This window comes from Myiozetetes cayanensis, unplaced genomic scaffold, assembly GCF_022539395.1.
Source record: "Myiozetetes cayanensis isolate MyiCay16 unplaced genomic scaffold, myiCay2020 scf1, whole genome shotgun sequence".
NCBI lineage: Eukaryota > Metazoa > Chordata > Aves > Passeriformes > Tyrannidae > Myiozetetes > Myiozetetes cayanensis.
Window position 1 is genome coordinate 17,257,349 of NW_026086604.1, and position 15,333 is coordinate 17,272,681.

At 38.7% G+C, this 15,333-nt stretch overlaps 1 protein-coding gene across 7 annotated transcripts in view; it reads right to left on the reverse strand.

The window, feature by feature from the left end:
- Window positions 1-15,333, reverse strand: part of OXR1 (oxidation resistance 1) — a 259,675-nt gene that overhangs the window by 9,596 nt on the left and 234,746 nt on the right. For 6 of the 7 annotated variants that reach the window (XM_050305673.1, XM_050305663.1, XM_050305644.1 and 3 more), the window contains 2 exons: window positions 5,441-5,521; window positions 1,936-2,061 (listed from right to left, as the gene is read on the reverse strand). In XM_050305673.1, coding sequence (XP_050161630.1) covers window positions 1,936-2,061; window positions 5,441-5,521 — 207 coding nt within the window. The remainder of the gene's footprint in view (window positions 1-1,935; window positions 2,062-5,440; window positions 5,522-15,333) is intronic. The other variant, XM_050305681.1, reaches the window with a different exon arrangement.

Consider the following 15,333-nt stretch of genomic DNA (forward strand, 5'->3'; position numbering starts at 1 on the left):
GACAGTAAAACCACAATTATTGTTGCATAACAATATTGCATGTCCTATCAATGTCTCAGCATTGGGTTACCTGATCATTCAAGTCAGCAGGTAACAAGTTGAAAGGTAAAGGTTACTTGATGTCCTGTTCCTGTGCACTTTAATCCAAAACTTCATTATAAATGTTTTAAATGAGATGACTTTGGACTGGACTTTGGACTTTAGCAAAAACTGAAGTGAAAGCCATGATGTTTTCAAGGAAGAATGAAAGAGGGGCAAAGACACAGGCAAGAAGTGTCATGGGGTATTTAAAGTTAGGATTTAAAAAAAAGGGAAGTATTTTAGCTTTGAATCATGCTCTGCTTAGACACTTAGACACACACAGGTCAGATGGGATCCACCCAAGGAAACAGGCAGAGCTGGCAGAAGTGCTCACTGATCCACTTCCTACCATTCACCAGTAGTCCAGGCTAACTGGCGAGGTCCCACTGAGCAAATGTGGTACCCATTTACAAGACAGGCCATAAGGAAGATCTGTGCAGGATCTACTACAGGCCTGTCAGTCTGACCTCAGTGGCTGGGAAGGTCATGGAACAGATGGAACAGATCATGTGCCACCACACAGCATGTACAACACAACTAGACATCAGGCCCTGACAGTGGGTTCATGAAAAGCAGGTCCTGCTTGACCAACCTGATCTTCTTCTATGACGAGGTGACCTGCTTGGTGGATGAGGGTAAGGCTGTGGATGTTGTCTACGTGGACTTTACTAAGCCTTTCACACCATTTCTCACAGCATTTTCCTGGAGAAACTGACTGCTTATGGCTTAGACAGGTGCCCTATTCACTGGGTAAAAGAATGGTTGGATAGCCAGGCCCAGAGAGTGGTAGTGAACGGAGTTAAATCCAGTTGGTGGTTGGTCATTAGTGATGTTCCCCAGGACTCACTATTGGAGCCAGTCCTATTTAGTACCTTTATCAGTGATGTGGATGAGGAGATTGAGTGCATCCTCAGCTTGCAGATGACAAGCTGGGCAGGAGTGTTGACCTGTTGGAGAGTAGGAAGGATCTGCAGAGCGATCTGGACAGATTGGACTGTTGGACCAAGGCCAATAGTATGAGGTTCAAAAAGGTAAAGTGCTGGGTTTCCTGCACTTGGCTCACAACCACCCCATGCAATGCTAAAGGTTAGGGAAAGAATGGTTGGAAAGCAGCCCAAGAGAGAAGGACCCAAGGGTGCTGTTTGACAGATGCCTGAGCATGAGCCAACAGTGTGCCCAGGTGGCCAAGAACGGCAGTCTGATACAGCCCCCTTGGCACTGGTGAGGCTGCAGCTTGAGTACCACATGCTGTTCTGGGTCCCTCACTGCAAGAAAAACATTGAGGTGCTGGAGTGCGTCTAAAGAAGGGCAGTGAAGCCGATGAAGTATCTGGAACACAAGTCTTATGAGAGGACTGAGGGAGTTGGGGTTGTTTAGCCTGAAGAAAAGGAGGTTCAGAGGAAACTCACTCTCTAGAACTACAGCCACCTGAAAGTCGATTGTAGTGAGGTGGCAGTTGGTCGTCTTCCTCAGGCAACAAGTAAAAGAACAAGAGAAAATGTCCTCAAGTTGTGCCATCAGAGGTCTGGATTGGATCTTAGGAAAGACTTCATCAGTGAAAGGGTTGTCAAGCATTAGAACAGGTTGCCCAGGGAAGTAGTTGAGTCACTACCCCAGAGGTATTTAAAGGATGCTTAACACGTGGCACTTAGGGACATGATTTAATAGTCCACTTGGCAGTGCTGGGTTAATGGTTAGACTCAGTGATCTTAAACACTTTTCCAACACATACAATTGATTTTCTTCTATTTAACATCAGACAGGGTTTTCCTACTGGTGTGTTTTGCACTACAGTCATACAAGTTGTGATACATTAACATACAAGAGTGAAAAATGACATATCTAAGTTAATACCTTTTCAATTTGTTCTGGTTGTAGTAATTCACTTGGATCACTAAGATTTGGTCGGAATGCTTCAGGCTCCAGGTCTGTTTTGATATTTGTTACCTGTTTTGAATTGATATCTTCTCTTGTTGTTATCTACAAAAAGAACAGCAACAAAGTAAGTATTTGCCATTCTATTAGCAGGAAATAAACTTCACAGGTTTAAAATCATGCAGTTATCAAGTTCGTTAGGTAAGTCCTTCAAAACTTAAGAAATCCAATAGGTTTGATCTGACCAAGATTGCCACTGCTTCCAATAGCAAGCTGGTACACAACGATATACCAGTAATACCAGACACCTACTGAGAAGAAAAGCTATGGTTTTATGCTAAAAACCAAACAGTTCTCATAAACAGTTGAAGGGCTTCAAATGCTTTTCAGAAGTTACCTTATAAAGTTCTTGCATTTTAATACTATAGCATTCTAAGCATAATTAAAAAACACAGAAAAGGAATTAAAGTTTCAAACCTGACATTTCTCAATAGCTTCTGAATCAATACTTTCAGAGTACTTATAAAATTTTTCAGATATGCAGTAGACATCTGGAGAGACTGCTGTTATGAATTTTGAGCAAACCATTTGAATGGAGCCTTTGAAATATTGCTGCTCCATAATCTGATCTGCCAGAACAATTATGGGAATCAAAGAAGGAAGAATTGAGAGGGTGGGGAAGGGGAAGCATCAATAATTCTTAAGCTGCACAGTGAGCTTTGAGGTCTGGCAAAGATGCACTATGCACAAGGGTCCTGTAGTAGTTTAAAATACCTGACCTATACATCTATCCTATTGAGTTGTTGTAGATACCATTTAGTGGAGGTGGTAGAAGGCCATGAAATTCCTCATCAGACATAGTTTACAACAGCTTCTTACCCCAATTGGCATTCACTGGCACTTTCAAATTTAAGTGCCATGTCTTGATAACTAGCATAGTTTCCCTCTATAAATCCTGCTGCAGGGACATTTAAACCTTGTTGGGGATAGTGAAATCTGACAGAGGAGTAGGACAAAGTGAAGAAGTTAACAAGATAAGCCACTGCAGCAAGACTTGTTAAAATGTTGAGAGATTTGCTAAAGAAAAAAATAAATCTTAACAACAATTAGTGCATCTGAATAATTTATCAGCCTAAACAAAGTTTCACTGAAAGCCAGACTGTCCAAATTAAAGCCTGAATCCTGAAAATTTCAAGAAAGTACTGCCAAAACCACCAGCCAACTCCAGTTTGCCACATCCCTCATAATCTACATACAGGACACACCTACAGTATTTCACAATATCACCATGGTAACCTTTGCCAAGCTTTCGTGAACTTGCCTAGTTAAGAAAAGAGCCAAATCAAAGAAAACTCTGAAATGCAGACAGGAATGTTTAGAAGTACAGCCACCTGAGCCAAAAAAAAAGAATATCCCTTTCCTTTCTCTCAATAACTATAGAAAGAGTTGCTATCACAAACTTCTGCTACTTAAAAATAGGCTTATAAATTCAAAGTATCAAGCTATATTCATTCAACAACTGAATTACAGTATTAATTCTTAACTCAAGAAAAGGTGCACTTAAAGTATCATGCAAGCAATAAGGTCATGCCTTCCTTTTTTCAATGGAAGGTAACAAACATTGCCAATGTAAAACTATGCAATCATCCATACAGTTTCATGTGCAAAAAGATGACCTACATGCTGCATTATAGAGTGCTATCTCTAGAATGTTATTTCATAGTCCAAATCTTTTCCACCTTAAAAGCCTTTCATCCATCATATACTACTGCTTCAACTCCAGACAAGTTCAGTATTGTTCAACTGCACAGCAGAAAAACTTACTCCTTTTGTTATTCTTTAATTCTGATAAAAGGCCACCAAGTAAAACAAAAACATGACTAATTTGGCCTCAAGTGGCCTGAGGGAATCAGTGGGGTTTCCACTCATTTTTTTTTTGTTTGGGTGTTTTTGTGTTTGTTGGTGGGTTTTGTGTGTGGTTTTTTTTTGTTTGTTTGTATTGGTTTTCTGTTGTTGTTTTTGCCTTTTTACTTTTTCTTTTTTTTTTTTTAATCTTTTGCCTTCTTCACTATTATTACAGTAAAGCACTTTTCTTCTAGGAAGAACGCTGCTTTGTAGAACCAGTCAAAGAGTGTCTGTTCAAAAGTATCTGTTTGACAGAAAGCAGTGTAGCTTCAAAACTTACAGGTTTATTTCCCACCAAACTTTGACAGAACAGGCTGATGCCTAGTCAGATTCCAGGGGCTTCCAAGATTACCAGCTACCATGCAGTCTCCAACATAGTTGGGACCACAACTCTCAAATGGTTGAGCAGGCAGTTTATAGGTTGCAACCCATTCCATCAGATTTTTCAAGCTTAAATCTTGAGCTTGGGCATTCTAGGTTAAAGATATTTGGGGAGGAGCTCTTGCACTTTCAGGATATTAATACAGAGATTTTCCACCACCACTTGTCAAAAACAGAACAGTTCTTTTTTTAAGAGGGAAATCTTTTTTTTTTCAAAATTTCTAATTTTCCCATAAAAGTAGAAGTGCAGCTTTTAGGTTCATGGCTTATGCTCATTATTATCTCTGTAACTGCACCACTTACAAAACATTTTAAAGCAATAATTACCAATTATTAAATCAACAGAAATAACAGAGCTAATAAAATGTTTTCTTACATGTAATTGCATAATAGGTAAAAAAAAGAGCGAAGATCACAGAAAAAAAAAATCCAGTAAAACTTTTTACAGTTTCAGAGGGAAATTACTACAGGAAAACTAAGCACTCAGTGCTTCTAAGGAGGTCTAAGCTATGCTTTCCATCAGTAAGTTATGTTAGTTGCTGTGTACATCGTACAATTTTATAACTGTCAAAAACCTAAGAAACACCTAAAGAGAATGCAAATAGTAGTTTTGGTTCATATCCATAGACCTTTGAAAGTCCAAACTGCTTTCAAAGTAACTGTTTGGTGTGTACGTGTATGACCTTTGCCATGCTGAATTGCCTGTTACCTGTTTTTATAATAGGAAAAATACTTACCTATTCCACAGAAGTTGTGAAGCTTCATACTTGCCAAGTACTGTGAGATTCTTGATGAAAGATTCCTATATAAAATTAAACACCCATGCAACAAGGTTTTGGATTCTTTACCTGTTTTGCATTCTTTTTAGGAAAGCTTCTATCTAACACGACACACCATTCTAAAGTGGAAGTTAAAACACAACACTGCAAGTCAAGCAGTACTGAAAACAAATTGTCAAATTCTAACAGAAAATTCCTGTGTGAAAAAAGTGGAAGTAGTAATTCCATCACAAAATTACTGATTCCATCATAGCATTGCACAATTAAATACATCCAAAACAAAGGAATTTTCTGCTGGATCCTTGTAGTGCTGTAGACAAGACAAACCCACTGAGTGCGGGACTTGCCCTGATCCAAGACACTACAAAGAAAGATGTTTTAGTATCTGGAGATTGGGTTTAAACTACTGAAGAGGGCACCTGGAGACGTCTGCAGAGTGTGCGCAGTTCTTCGCTATTTAGAGCATCGATCCTGCGGTGATACTCAGCCACTGACACTACCTGAATATGGAGACAGGAAGACAATAATTCCACTGACAGTTGAAGAAAAGTAAAAAGGTATGAAAGAAAAAATTGGAGTAGAATAATGGAGGGAAAATGTGCAATGACAACAAACAAACAAGAAGGGCTAGAAGATGTTTGTTTCTGCAAGGACAATGCACGTGTGGTGATTTTAGACATATGAGTACACACAGCAAGATTACAAAATAAACACTGAGGGCACTAGCAGTCAGATATATCTCACTGCTCTAGGACAAATACAGAACTGATAGAGGAGTGCACAAAGTTACCAAAATCAGGATGCTAAATTAAAAGTCAATCTGAGTTGCATGCCTTAACCCAAACTCTGCAGCCCAAAGTCCTCTCAGACATTCTTTACGCCCAGATTGATGAACCCCATGAACCTGGTTTGCTTTCCTTGATGAAGACTAGAAGCAAATCTCAGGCTTCTCAGCAAGTTCTGACTCTTCTATCTGGCAGTGAAGACACAGTTAAAGACAATGTAGCAGGACTACAGTTCAATAATATTCCAATACCACCTTGCAATATCTTTATCCTTGACTTTCTATTCCCCTCCAAAGCTTCAGGAGTTGCTCATCTGTCAACACATTCACTCCAAATGGCATCTCCACTTTGGCAGGAGGTGTATACCCAGAAAGTCTTCAGTCAGAAAGCTCTAGAACATGCTGCTCTGCCGCAACAAGCTGGCTAAAGGACTACAACAGTCATTTTGATGTAACTAGAGCAAATAATGTGATTTTGAGAACAACTCAAAATCATCATTTGTATGAAAGCATCTTAAAACAGCTGGTGGAGAGATTAAATGGATGTCCCATGTAGTAAGAGTGTATTAAAAACTTCTAGAGCCTACCACAGTGCAAAGGAAGAAAACCACAAGTCCAGCAGCTCCCCATCTACCTGCCCCTACTACAAGGAGTTTGGCCAGATACTCGCCACTGTCCTGAGTACAGAGCCCACAGTCACGCATGACTGGCTCTTGAGCAGCGATGGTTCACTCTACCCCATGCAACTGCAAGGCAAGGAAAAAGGAATACTTGTGACACCCAGTTTTATTACTGAATAATCCGCAATTACTAGCACTCAATTTATTTCAATAATTTTTCTACTGTTCTCTTAAAAAAGATCAGGAAAATTGTTGTAAATGGTAGTGGTTTGTGCATTCTCAGAGCCAAGCAGCTATATTCAAAGCTTTAACAATATTCCACTGAAACATATAAGTAATAGTGTAGTTTTATCGTTTTATTTGCTACGACAGTTCATTGCAAATTACATTGTTCGCACCAGCAACTTATAAATGTAAGCCTGAAAAGCAGTAATGTGAGGATCCTTTAGCCTTGTTGCTTCTTTAAGCTCAAACTGTACCACATGCAAGGCAGAAGTTAACTTACAATGAGCCATAAATATGTGGTTACTTAAAGATTCTTGAAAAGAAAAATCTCAAAATCCCTGACACCATTATACAGTTGCTGTTTCACACAGTGGAATGTAGGCAAGCTCTGTAGGCTTTGCCTTAGACCTGTCAGCTGCACACTCAGCCACCACCCTGCACCCAGGAACTGAACCCTTTTCCTCAGTGACTGAGATCTGACAGACCTTTTCATGTGCCGGGGGTGCCTCATATTTCCTACTTGAGAAACGTAAATACCTCTCCAGTGTACAATACAATAGTTTTTTGGCATACTGAACCTGTTGCACACTCACATTTCACCTGTTTCAAGAACAAAAGCCTCCATAATGAAAGACCATTGGTATGTAATGACAAACATCATACATATCATGTCATAGAATGTCAAACTAGCCATAGAAAAATTATAAGAGAGGAATCCACCCTCTCAAACCCAGTGCATATTTTCAGTATACTGTCCATACTAAATTCCGTGAGTAAACCACAATAAACTGTTTCAAGGTTATCCACTCATCACTGAACAAGGCTTTGAGTACCTTAAGATACCTCAACAGTTCAGATACTGTACCTGGTTTTCTATAGAATGCCTACAGTTTAGATCAACATGCATTATTTTTGCTTTGCAGTGAACAAGACTAGGTATTTCATGATTAAAACCATTACAGAATCTTAAAGTCATGTATGTTTAAGCTTACTAGAAACTACCTTCTACAACTTCATTTGATTCAGATATATCTTGAAAACAGCCAGCATTTTGTCCCTGCCAGGCTTGAAAGCACTGTTTTGAAATGTTAGTAGTGACATTACAAGTTTATTCTTTTTTATAATCTGGTTTAATTCATAATCTGCTTATGCTGTTTGCTCTTCCATCAAGATTTCTTCATGTTCCTTTCTTACAGTCATCTTAATCTTCCATTCTACTTCACCAAGCTAATGAGAAGTGTTTTCTTCTCTCTCCTCCCCCCCCCCAGCCCCCATCAGTTGTCTGTTCTAATCATTCCAGGAGCTTCTACCACCTCATTCTACTTTGAACTTGCAGTCTCAAAAGCAGGACTTAGTTTTTCATATAGTATTAGATTTAACTGGAAAATGAGGTATTTCATTCATTAAAAACAAATTCATATTCATCCTGCTGGCGTGTGGTTTTCAGTACAAAATGTTTCTTAGTGATGACATTCTTTCATTTTTGGCCAGATAGCAGGGGATGCCATTTACTTGTATTTCACTAAGACTTTTTTTGATTCTTTTCTATAGTGGCCTTGCAATCAAACCAGTTACCTATCAAATATGTGAAGAACAAAGCTGAAAAACCGGTTGGACCACTGGGCCCAAAGGGTTGATGTTTATCAATGGTTAAGAACTGGAAGAGGTTTCTCAAGGAGGCTGTAGTATCTCTAGCCTTGGTGGCTTTTGAGATTTGACTGAGCCAGTCCCAGAGCCAACCTTGACAAGTTCTTACAATTAAATCCTTAAAGTATAGAACAAAGCTTTCTAAATTCTAATATAGTTCATATCTTTGCATACAATTTTGGGCAATTTGCCCAAATTTATATGTAATCAAAGTATTCCGCCCAGGAATAAAATGCAGGCCTACCTATACGAGTTTGCTATGTGCTTTATTTATTGCACTATTTTACTATGCTGTATCAGCATCCAGTTTCCTTGACATCCAAAGGTACTTTCTGAAGTACCTACCCTTTGTTCTCTCTCTAGTTATTTTCTCTTCCAAAAAAAAAAAAAAAAATGCAGGAGGAGAGAAAACCAGCTAAACCTCTTGAGGTTAATCTGGACACTGGTTGGAATAGACCAAAATAAATAATGTGTACAGCCAGGATATTAGTGTGCTTAGAGTAAAAGGGGTTCTGCTGAGGCACTTGAAACTGCCTACACAGGACAATTCCAAGTTTGAAAAGATACGGAATATAACCTTAGAGATCTAATACTACCTGCTCTATTCATAAGAGCAGCACTGATGAGAAAACACGGGATGAGTCCTATGACTCATGTCATGACTCTTTCAGTTGGACTACCCACATCATGTATACATGAGTTTTAACCACCTAGTAGAACACACAATAGTTTTAATATTTAATGCATTAAGTCAAATTGAGGGTTTGCATACTAATGACTCAACCAATCAAGAAGCCTAAGATTCTCCTTTTGGAGAAACTCATGTTTCTAAACCTCATTTTTCTGAAAATATGTAAAGAGTACTGAACTCTTACAAGCTACACGGGCATATGCAGTGAACAAAACAGAAACCAAAATTCAAAATATGGAACTTTTCTGTCTTTCAACAACACGAAAATGCAGTTGAAATTGTCTGATGTTTGATCATCCCTTTCAGCCACTGGCCATATCATTCTACCATAGGCAGATGTGAAAATTAAAACATTTTACATCAGTGAGGGATTCCTCAGTTTAACAAAGCCACAAGTGACACACTCCCCCCCCACTCCATGCCTGTTTGCTAACAGGGAGGTTCAATTGCTGCCCTCAAAACAAACACAGCTAAACTTTCAGAGTTAACAAATAGCTGACATTGTCTCCATCGAGAACAGGAGGGTCTTATCAGAGCTGAACAGTGCTTCTGAAAGATAAGAATGGGTAAAGCTTAACGGTACAAGTGGCTCTCTTACACATAAGATATCTATACCAACTCTGAATATGAAGCTCATAACCAACTCATAATCAACTCTGACTATGAAATAAAAAAACAAGTATCAAGAAAGAACGAAAGCTGAGCAATTTTACTTTGAATCTTAATACATCGGTGTAAAATCAAGTGAACTGTAAGTTTCATGAACGTTAATTCTTGAGATTCAGAAAAATTTTCACTCTTAAAATTCCAGAACACTTAATTAAAAAAAAAAAGCCAATGTAATTTTATCAGGTCATTTACAAAGTTATGTCAAAATATCAATCCATCTCCAATTCATCAATAAACAGGGAGGGGAAAGAAAGGATCAAACCTTTTCTTAAGTCTGTAAATACCTTCTTAAAAAAATAAAAGGTACCTTTGTGAAACGAATGCTGCTGTGAATATTTTAAGAAAGAACACTAACTTTATTTTTCAGACAAATTTAGTTTCCTCCCAAAAACAGTTACATGCTGCTTGAGAGAAAAACAATATCGAAGTAGCAGACCCCTCCATCACAAATATGATTTGGGACATACTGATTACATCACAATGATGCATTAATACATGGGGTTTACCACACCAGATAAACAGTTACAGGTATAATTTGAAAAAAAAACCAAAACACAACCAAACAACAACCTACAACTAATTTAATTTGATTCATTTTTAATCAGTGTGGCTGCAAAGCTATCCATTTACTATCTTGTGTGGTTTTCAGACAATTCAGCTCCCTATCACTCTATTGGTAACAGGGAAGGTGTCACGACTTAAAGAATACAGTTAATTGTCTCAAAGCAATGTCAAAGAAAGAAACTCCCATAAGAAAAGCCACCATTATAGAAACTTGTGATAAGAGCAGATGGTAGCAACAGGAATCAGGCCTGGTAAGGCAGATCTGGGTAACCTACCCAAACAAAGACTCCCACCATGGAAAACTGCGAGAAAGCAAAACACTAATTCCAAACCTCAATGAAGGTAAAGGTCTGAAATCCGCACATAGGACAAAATTCCACTGTGCAAACTGTGGGAAAGAAAACAACAGCTTAAACCCATGCCATCCCACATTATGGGAACATCTGTGATGTCCCTTGAGTATCCAGGACTTGGACTGTATGAAAGTGGTACCCCACAAGCATGACTTTGGGGACCCTCACCACCAAGAAGACCAGAAGAAGGACCAGCAGGATGTCATCAGAATCCACGGGGTGGTGATATCTTTATTTTTTTACCTAATCTGTCTCACCTCCACCCCCCTTCCTATTTCTCTCTACCTCATATTTAAAGCTCAATAAAATCCATACTGTTGACTTTGGCATACAGTCTCATTTGCACTTTCATTTGGCAGAGGCATCTTTTAAAAACTGGATCCTAACAGAAGGGAAGGGACAACAGTTAACCATTTTAAGCAGAGAAGGACTAGAAAATGACAGCAGTCCCCTGGCTGGCAGCATGGTTCTTTCTCTCCTTCGATATCTTTAAAGCTGGCCCTCCCTGAACTGTTCTGCACACCAGGCTGTTTCCCAGAGCAGGGACAGAAATGCTGAGTATGTCACATGACAGCAGCATTCTCCCTGTGACCAGTATTGTCTCCACAGCTTTGCAGGATGAACTGTTAAGTATCTGCCTCAAAGAGCTCTAAGCCCACAGAAACTGCACCAAGCTGTAATCAGCATATATTGAAGATAAAATATCTGCAATAATCAGAATAAATGAACTTGAGGAGACAGCAATCAAAGCCTGCAGCACACAAAGTGTTACACCATAAAACTTAATAACAAGCTATTTTTCAAGATATGAGAAAATACTAATTTGAGAGATAATGCTAGCAAAAAACTAAATTTAACATCAAGCAGTTTAGGATGTTGGTGTGAAGAACTAAGATTTAGATTTAAGAAAAATACTTTCTTAATGAGGCAGGCTAGGAAACTGTACTCATTTTGTTCAAATAAAAAAGATCTGTAACAGCATGACCAATAAAACCCAGTTCCCTTGCAAAACCATTTAAGGAAGTTTCAGTACTAGCAAGCAGAGAAACCAGAGTTTAGTTGCTGAAACCACAGCACCTGGTGCCTGACCTCAAGCTGCCACTCCAGGACAAGGTAGACGGAGCAAGGTTACATCCCAGTTCTGATACTCTGCTCTGGAAAGATCCTCTCAGCTATGATGAGAGTGTTACAAGTTATGTTTAGAAGTAACTGAATTGTAACCCAGTATGAAAATGTTTCTCTGATTTTAATCAGAAAACGGATCAACTAGGGATCAACTTGAGATTCCACAGATCATTAAATATAAATACAAGTTTCTACTACTCACAATCAACCTATTTGAATGTCCACTTGCTACTCTAATTTGACTGCATTTGTAGTGAATATTTCCCGATATAACACCTAATAAGTCAATGGAAGATCTAGAATCATAGAATGGTTAGGTTTGGAAAGACCTTAGAGCCCACCTAGCTCCAACCCCCCTGGCATGGGCTTCCACTAGACCAGGTTACTCAGAGTCCCATCCAGCCTGGTCTAGAACACCTCCAGGGATGGGAATTTCACAGCTTCTCTTGTCAACCTACTCCAGTGTCTCACAACCCTCACAATGAAGTGTTTCTTCACAGTATCCAATCTAGTCCTATCCTCCTGCAGCTTAAAACCATTTTCCACTGTCCTATCACTACATAATGGCCAGTCTTCACGAGCGAAGATCCGGGGAAGGTCTTTACACCTTCCAGCCTGCGCATTGGATTTTTTAGGTGAGACACAGTGTGCGCGGAACTGAGCCCACCCTTTAATCCTAAGGTTCATCTGCCGGGGCCAAGCGAGCTTGGACGGTGGCAGCGAGGTCCTTAGGACGTAGGTGGGTTGCCTTTAAGGGCTAACGAGCCCCACCTGCCCAGGAGTGGCCCTGACCAGGAATCGAACCGGGTCTCAGTGGGCAGGTGGGGCTCGTTAGCCCTTAAAAAGGCAACCCACCTACGTCCTAAGGACCTTCCCCGGATCTTCGCTCGTGAAGACTGGCCATTATCACTACATGCCCTCCAGCTCCCTTGTAGCTCCCCTTCAGGCACTGGAAGGTGCTACAATGTCTCCCCAGAGAGATTGTTCAACTCTCCAGGTTGAACAGCCACAACTCTATCATCCTGACTTCATAGAAGAGGTACTCCAGCCCTTGGATCCACTTTGGCTCTCCTCTGGACTCATTCCAACAGGTCCACATTGCAACATCTAGTCGAGGTATGATGCATAAACCCCTAAATTACTTACGAAATAGGTATGGCAAATATCTGTCATCAAGGAAAGGTTCTAGGCTTAATGATCTGTGTAAGAAAGTACTGGATCGTGCTCTGCTTTTATTACTAAAAATCTCAAATCATTAGCTCACTCATTACTCTAAAACAAAACTTAGTACGAAAAGCTGACTTTAAATTAAAAATATCTCTGTAGTGTTATTATTGGACTGATGCAACATTGCACTTCTGACATCCATAGGAAAGAAGTACTAAATTTTTATCTTTCACATGTAAGTCCTATTATTATATCTCCATAATAGCCAAAGACCTACAGGCATTAGCCTGCCAACTACAGTTAAACAATAAATCAGAACCTCAGAAGTTGTGCAAGTCTTAAATAATTCACACTGTTAAAACCAACACTGCTTTAATTCCCTTTGCATATTAATATCTTCAGAATATAAAAGCCAAAGATCAGTTTTCATTGGTTTTGTCCCTTTTGGCTACACTGTCTATCCAAGCTCTGCAAGCAGGGGTAAGCATTCCCAAAGAAGGCAATCCACCTTTTGTTCTCTTGCATTGTCTGATGTCTTTTGTCTGAAATGCTTTGATAGGAAGAATCACTGCCTGCATTTTTGACATTCTAGGAATTTACTTGTGTCTCTTGTATTGCAGTACAATAAAGAGACACAGTAAATACCAAACATTTACTACAATGTGGGAAGCTAACATTACTGGCGTTTTAAAGGGGGAGCATAATGCACATGTTTGTTACCAAAATCTTGATCTCTTATCCTGGGAAAGTATCAAATCCCTACAACACTTAGCCCAAATTAACTCCACCATAAGGAAAAGCCCTTTCAGGTAAATAATCCATTAGTTCATTGAAGCTAGCATTCTTGTTTTATTATATCACTCTTTTTTGTCCAGCAATTGTTATTTTATGTGAGTTTTCATCCAAATTTCAGAACAACCACTAATGAGAAATTTAGTCAGAAACCTGTACACTTCATATGCTTCTCACTGTCTTGCATAACATAGAATTATACCAATACTTATTAACTCTTTTCTGCAAAAAGGTTACACTTGCTCATTAGCTTTATCATCATTAATTGAAGAAAAAACCCAACTTCAAGAATAGAGTGTGTTTTGTAGACATAGCAACATTTAAAAAATATTCTTGTCTGTAGATACTTCTATAGCCTCTTTTTCTGATTTGATTTCTTTTACATGTTAAAATAGCCTGTTCTCTACCTCTCTCACAGCAAAAATGACCCACACGGTCTTCTTTAGTTCAACCTCTCCTTGAGAGCTGATAAGTATTACTTTTACAAGCATAGTTAGACTCTGGCTAAAGTTAAGAACAATCTAAGGGAAGCAATTATAACAAGGGATAGTACTACCTTTTTTATTATCTGGGCAAGATATAGCTATTTATTTATGTATTTATCTATATGTTAAAGAACACATTCCTGGTAAAATTCAGATACTTTTTACGTTGGTACAGGATATGTTAAAATAACATTTCAGTTCATTTAGGTATTTTATCTCTATTTTACACTCTACTACCACAGAGGAAACTTAACCACCTATTACTTCAAAAGTGTTAATTAGAAACCATTACAGAACCATTTACTCTGAAACAGCAACTTCATATTTTGCAAGTAACCTGGCTACAAATAAAAATAAAAATGCTAGATAAAAGAAAGACTAAAAAACTATAAACGAAAGATGAAAAATAAAAGCCAAAGTCAACAGCACCTTCAAAGAAATATTTATCAAAACCCAGGAGATCTGTGACTCTTAAAAAGGCAGTAAAAAGCCTGTCACAGACAGTATCTAAATGAAAACTATCTTCCAGATTTACCAGTGGATAAAAGAACAAGTATATTGTCAAGATCATTTCCTCCTCATCCCTAAGATGTTACTGTTTTCTAAGTCACACTGAGAAAAAAACTACCTCCTTTACATACTAGTACAAATTCAATACTACTGCAAAAGGTCTGTTTGAGAAAAACAACACTAAAAAACCCCACAGTTACTTCTATAATCTAATGTAAATATAATATAAACTGCAAGAAGTGGTATTGGTCCTCTCCTCCATTACAAATGTGAGAAGGGGACTACAGCATACTCATCTCCCTGGACACAGAAGTAGTATCAGACCTTCATACAGCTGAATGACTTCTGAGAAGGTAATGCTAACTCAGGAGATTTATACTGCTCTAATTAAATGCCAATGTAAACTCCTCAGTATTTAGCTATAAATCACATTTTTGGTGAAAAAATGCAATATTCCAAATGAAAAAAAAAAACCAAACACCACCTTAAAACTGCTGTACCCCTTAATGCTCAAAGTAGTTTCTCTTATCTAATGCCAAAGGAATACCAGCAATTACCTTATGTGCCAAAGATAATGAAAGTGGGACCTGTCATCCTATGTACATATCCAAAATTTAGACTTCCAGAAACTGTCTCTGCACCACAACATTTAAAGACTGCAATAACAGAAACAAACACAC